The 6,710-nt window shown below is 38.8% G+C and overlaps 1 protein-coding gene across 1 annotated transcript; it reads right to left on the bottom strand.

The window, feature by feature from the left end:
- Window positions 1-3,169: 3,169 nt before the first annotated feature.
- LOC117122903 lies at window positions 3,170-3,532 on the bottom strand. The gene has a single exon (XM_033268676.1). It carries the CDS (start codon window positions 3,530-3,532, stop codon window positions 3,170-3,172), a length of 363 nt encoding a protein of 120 aa, XP_033124567.1.
- Window positions 3,533-6,710: the final 3,178 nt, after the last annotated feature.

The following is a 6,710-nucleotide window of genomic DNA, read 5'->3' on the forward strand; positions in this document are numbered from 1 at the left end:
CAATTGAAAGTAAATGTCCAGGATGCGAAACCACATTCAAGTCTTGTAGGTACAAAACTCAGTTCATTTACCTTGCGTTAATTAAATACTGACCACGGGTAAAGGAACTTGTAGGTCATAGGACAATAGCATACTGTAGGATAATAATAGTTATGAGCTTTACAAAGTAAAACAAATTAAAATAAGGAAACAGTACTTTCCTAGAAAATGTTGAGTAAAACTTAAGGTCATAAAAATGCTAACTACAAAATATTATATTATATATAATTATATAAAGAAGTTAATTCAAAGTTAATCAAAAATAGGCAAGGATGTAACAGTCTGGCCAAAACCGGGCCAGCTGGACCGCTTCCGACACCCTTGATTCATGAAGGTATTGATTTTCTCAATGAAGATTTTCCATAACAATACAAATTATCATCATTCACTCAATCATCTAGCAAACACATAAGTTAGCTGATCTCCCTCCCCTTCTGAAAAGAGAGAGAGAGAGAGAGAGAGAGAGAGAGAGAGAGGGAGAGAGAGAGAGAGAGAGAGGATCACGGTACGTGCCTACTCCAAACCAAGTCAAGCCAAGTATTTTCGATAACACCACAGCCATCGTTTTAATTGATTTTAATATGCTATAGCCTATACTGCCCCCATGACAAAAGGAAGCAAATGAAATTTTCATAGTTTTGAGTAATTAAGGGATAAACATTTGTTAGCCAGCTTCTATTCTCTGTTAAAGGTCTTTTTCACGCTGCGGTAGACATCTTCGATGGATGACAAACAATGCTGAGCAGCGAAGTAACCAACAGAAATAACATAGCGTTTCGGCAATATTTTCGGAGGCCATGAAATCAGAATTCCTTAACGGAGGGTCGTATCAACATATTTTTTTATTTAAAATGTTCGCAAAGGATATATCTACGTACTGTATGAATAAAAAAAAAAATGAAAATTTGACTGGAAAATAGAAGACCGATTTTGTGTAGTGCGTGTTGCTATTATTTCAATTAAGTTTCGACAGACTAAACAAATTTTAATTTTTTTGTTTCTCATACAGTATTTAGATATATCCTTTGCGAACATTTTATAGAAAAAAATATGTCGATACGACCCTCCGTTAAGGAGTTATGATTCTTAAAGTAACATGACCTCCGAAAGTATGGCCGGCACTCTTATGATATTCGGTCGATCGAACAGTGTGAAATAATGACAATGTGTGTGTTAAAAAACGAAAGGTCCACTGATTAATCGCAGGTAAGAAAGTATAATACAATTCATTCTTGATGATGACATAATTAATGTCGAAATATTGAATCCAAACACGATGGCGTGTATTTCAATACTTGGAGTATGCATTATACTTTGTAGTGTTCACGAGAATAGACTTGAATAAACTCATCGGACTGTCGTATTTACTCAAACAAACTTATCTTTATTTCCAATGCAATCAGCTAGTTAGGTAAAAAGACGTTTCAGACCGTCTCATGAACACCAGGCTGTTACTAGTCTCATTCATCAACTTCCGCATTACGGCGCCCTCTATATCAGGTCCTACTAAGGCTTTACCCAAAACATTAAATTACAATGGGACACTACATTCCGGGCCTCAGTTGCCTATATAAGGCAACGATAAAACTTTACAGTGTTCCATATGTAAACGCAAAACTTCTAATCTATGTTATTAACGTTTTCTTCTTTTAACGCTCTTTAATAAAAAGTTTAAAGTTAGCAAGAATTATCTTCATTCTTACGAGTAATATTTATGATCTGTAACTATACCGCCGAAATGTTTAATTCTAAGAAAATAATCCTTTCTACGATTAAAATGATTAGCTATCAATATTGGCCATAATTAAACAATAATTACTTTTGATTCTTTATTATAAGCATGTAAAATCTGAAATAACAACAATTATCTTCTTTAATATGTTTGGTCTGCATTAGGGTGTGTAAAATTTAAGTTTCATGTTCTAGCAGTAGACATAATTTACTGATTGGTCTGATCTGATCAAAGTCGCCGACTTAGGTTTAATCTTTACGCTTCTCACATATCCATTTTCATCTGCATAAAGTTCTTTAATTACTCCCAGAGGCCATGAACTGCTTGGGGCTTGGTCGTCTACAATCAACACTACATCTCCAACTTCGTGATTTCTAGTAGGCTGCAACCATTTTTGTCTTTCTTGCAAGGATGTCAAATATTCTTTTAGCCACCTTTTCCAGAATATGTTGGCCAAATACTGCATTTGTCTCCATCTTTTTTTGGTATATAAGTCTGTATCAATAAATTCTCCTGGGGATGATACAGCAGGACTCAGCAGCAAAAGGTCGTTTGGCATGATAACTGCCAAATCGTTTGGGTCATCGGACACTTTGGTCAAGGGACGGCTGTTAATGATGAATTCGACCTCACACATGAGGGTTGTGAGCTGTTCATCAGTTTGTGATATTCGTTAGTATTGTTCATTGAATAATGCTGTGAGAACCTTGCGTATCGTTCTTATTTGTCTTTCCCATATTCCTCCATGGTGTAATGCTGCTGGTGTATTGAATACCCACTTGATATTTCTAGAGGCAGCATAATTCCCAAGTTGTTCTTGGTTTATCTGGCGCAGTACTAGCTTGAATTCTCGACTAGCACCCACAAAGTTTGTGCCATTGTCTGAATACATTTCTTTTACTTTACCACGTCTAGCTATGAATCTCCTCAATGCATCAATGCACGAACTTGTGTCCAGAGAGTGTGCAACTTTTCTGTGCGCCGCTCTGCATTGCAAACATGTATATATGACACCATATCTTTTTCTTATCGTACGGCCACTCTTAATTTCAAAAGGACGAAAATAGTCGACCCCGGTGTAGGTAAATGCCGAATTCTCTTGCTTTACTCGAAATTAGGCAAGTCTGCCATCTTCTGTGTACTGGCTTTCGACTGAATTCTTCGACAGCATACACAACGCCTAAGAATACTTTGCACCATCACAGCGGCTTTAACAATCCAGTACTTTTGCCTTAGCTCTGCAAGAACATGGTTTTTTCCATGATGACCAACTAATTGATGGGTATGTTGTATTATAAGTCTTGATATGTGATGATGTTTTGGCAGGATAAATGGATTCCTGGCATTCTCTCCAATGGATGCGTTTCGCAGCCTGCCACCAACTCTCAGCATTCCGTCTCATAGCTCTGGATCAAGGCGTAATAATGTTCCTCGGCTTGATTTGCTTGAACTCTGTAAGTTCCTGATTTCTTCAGCAAATTCCTGGTGTTGTATGTATCTAATTATAGCCATCTCAGCATTTTCCAACTCATCTACTGTTAGGCGTTCCTTTTTCTCTGGAGGCGTACCTTTAGCTCTCTGGAACAAAAATGTTTTCAACCTTAACCACCAAGCCACAGCTCTCTTGAGACGCTGCCAACTTGAACAGTGATTTATTAAGGTGTCGATAGTATTTGTTGGGTTTGGCAACATTGCTGCATTCACATTGATTTCATTTATATCAGGCAATTGCTGATTTTCACCATCACCTTTCTCTTCCATCAAGTTTTAACTTGCTTGAGGCCAATTAGTTTCGGGTAACTTTAGGAAATCTGGGCCATGCAACCATTCATGTTTGGTGGCTATTTGATCTGGAGTAAGCCCTCTGGAAGCATGGTCTGCTGGGTTTAATTTGGATGGTACATACCGCCACTGATTATTTTCTGACCCATCTTGGATTACAGCAATTCTGTTTGCCACGAACACTGGATATCTTTCAGTTTTGTTTGCTATGCATTTGAGAACTGTTTGACTGTCCGTCCAAAAGGCAGATTGCTCCAGATCTAGTGTCAATTCTCTTTTTAGTAAATCATCTTGGCGTACGGCAGCTGTGGCAGCATTCAATTCTAATTTCACAATAGTATGCGGTTTCAAAGGCGCCACACGAGCTTTACCACAGTAAACTCTGCTTTCTTCATTGGTTATGCGCATGTATGTGACTATGCCGTAACCATATAGACTCGCATCTGCAAAATGGTGTAGCTGGGCATTTTTTGCTTTCCCAAAGTTCTTTGGTTTTAGACTGGTATAGGGTCGTCCCAACTTAGCTTCTTGGCACACAAAGATTGCAGTATCTGTTTGGCCTTTAGAAAATATGGAGAAAAGATACCTAGTGGATCGTAGATTGCACTCACCACTGATAAGATATTTCTTCTAGTAGGTTTCTGGTCTACCTCTCCACAGTCAAACTCTAGTTGATCTGTCTCTACACACCATTTTATTCCAAAAGCTTGCTCCATTGGCAACTCATCTCTATGAATATCTACTCCTTTTATTTCTTTGGTTCTGTGTTCTTCAGGAATGGTCTGTAGGACTTCTCTACTGTTACTCGTCCCTATTTGTTAGATTAAACCCACTCTCTCCTATGATCTGACACATTTCTTTTACCAAAGTGATCGCTTCGTCTTCATGGCTGACTGATTTTAAAAAATCATCCACATAAAAGTTCTTCCGGATGGCATCAATTACTTGTTCACTGTAAGTTCCTTCTGCATCTGAAGCTGCCTTCCTGAGTGCATAGTTAGCGCAGCTCGGCGAAGAAACTGCTCCAAACAGGTGAACAAGCATACGATAATCGGTCATGTCTTGGTTAAGGTTACCATCCGGCCACCATAGGTATCTCAGCATGTCACTATCTTTAGGGTGTACACGTACCTTGTAGAACATTGATTCTATGTCAGCCTTTAGTGTGATTTGTTCTTCGCGCCATCGCAAGAGGACTCCATACATTAAGATTGTCATGTCTGGTCCCTGCAATAATTGACTGTTGAGGGACACTCCATTAAACTGCACAGGACAGTTATACACGACCCTCAGTTTCTCTGGTTTACGAGGGTGGAAACCCCCATGGTGGGGAAGATACCACACTTGACCATCGTTTCTTGTAAGTTCAGTATCGGGTACCTTTTCTGCATTAACCCTTCTTTTCCAAGTTGGACATAAACTCTGTGTATTTTTCATGTTGCTTATTCTTCTTCAGCTTCTCTCTTAAGCGTGAGGCATACAATTCTGCTTGCATCCTGTTGTTAGGGAGCTGTACATTCCTGCTTCTAAGCGGTAAGGCTAATTAGTAATGCCCGTCTCTTTTAATTACGGATTCATCCATAATCTGCATGAACTTCTTATCCTCCACAAATGGGAGACGCTGACCGCTACTTAGTCTCTAAACAAATTCCATGTTGAAATAATACTTCAACTGCTGTTCCAACAAATCATTTCTATTACTTAAAGTCGAGTTATCTATCAGGCAGAAGTTGACATTCACTTCTTGTTGGTTGGATAATTTACCAGACAGACCATACACAAGCCAACCTAAAGGTGTTTTGATAGCATATGGTTCACCAAGCTTGTGTCTAATTACTTCCAGTGGAGTCGAAGCTGCTGGTACATTAATTCCAATCATCATCGTAACGTGCGGAATTGCATTACCTCATAGGCTTGGTAATCTTACCGTATGTGTTTAAGATGGCTCCATTTTCTTATCTCTTCTTTGGTCGGAGCATCCTTCATGGTTACTGGTAGCTGACATACACTGGTGGTAAATCAATAAAAGAATCCCCTTCCATACTTGCAATTTGTAGCTCATCGATCACTACATCAGTTTGGAGAATGTGTTCCAGGTTCAACAGCACTAATTTTGTTGGTTTGGTTTTAGTTTTCAGTAGTACGTTTAATTAATTATCAACAAACACAGCACCACATCCATTGTCCACAAAGGCATACGTAGCTATGCATTCCTCACTGGATTTGGCTTTTACAACTACTGGAACAATAGCCATCAATGGATTCAACTTATCATAATTTACACTAGCATAGCCTGTGGTAATCTTTGTGGGATTAAACTGGTCTTCCTTCTGCGGTTGTTGTTGTCTTGTTGGATCATGATTAATCGTTACATGGTGCTTATTACATTCTTTGCAGACTATGTCTTTCCGAATATAACATGATCTTGGTCGGTGACCTGGATTCAGACAGCTAAAGCATAAACCCTGGAACAGAATTCGGATTTTTCTTTACTTCCCAATTTTCCAAATGCTCTACAATCAAGTATCGAGTGATGACTTCCTTCGCCACAGTGTAGACAAGGCGCTCTTGATGCTTTGTTGTCTCTTTGGTATCGGATATTAGATCTGGATTCATTACTTGCATCGTGCACGTACGTGGCAAAGGTATGTTTTACTTTTACAGGGAGTTTTGAGTTCTTTTGATCTTGATTCCTTGGTTGATAACCAAGTCCGGCAATCCTAGGATCATTTACATTCCGCGATATTTGACCCACAAACGTTTCCAGGACTTCAAGTTGTCCAATCCATTTTTGCTGCAAGTGGCACTGGTAATTTAGATGCAAGGATTCGCAGAAAATCATATCCATCCATGGTATACATGTAGTAGGGTGTATTTTTAAGTTAATCTTAAGTACCTTTAAATTTATTCTATATTATATATTTCTATTAATCCACTATCCCTTATCCAAAGAGGCTATACAATGGAATACTGTTTTAGCCTGTAGGTTAATGACCCATTGAACATTCCATTTCCTATAGTCAAATAGATACCACCAGCTAACCCTCTCCTAAGGGTTGGGTGGTATGCTGTCGACATACCTGAGGAAGTAAAGGAAACGTCTTGTCAACATCAAATGATGTATTACCGGACACAGGAAATCGGGAATGGGCAGTGA

This window comes from Anneissia japonica, unplaced genomic scaffold, assembly GCF_011630105.1.
Source record: "Anneissia japonica isolate Jap-2015-1 unplaced genomic scaffold, ASM1163010v1 scaffold1801_len212617_cov180, whole genome shotgun sequence".
Classification (NCBI taxonomy): Eukaryota; Metazoa; Echinodermata; class Crinoidea; order Comatulida; family Comatulidae; genus Anneissia; species Anneissia japonica.

What these genes read in the sequence shown, in the direction of transcription:
- LOC117122903 (XM_033268676.1), bottom strand. Translation starts at nt 3,532, where the DNA reads ATGGAAGAGAAAGGTGATGGTGAAAATCAGCAATTGCCTGATATAAAT.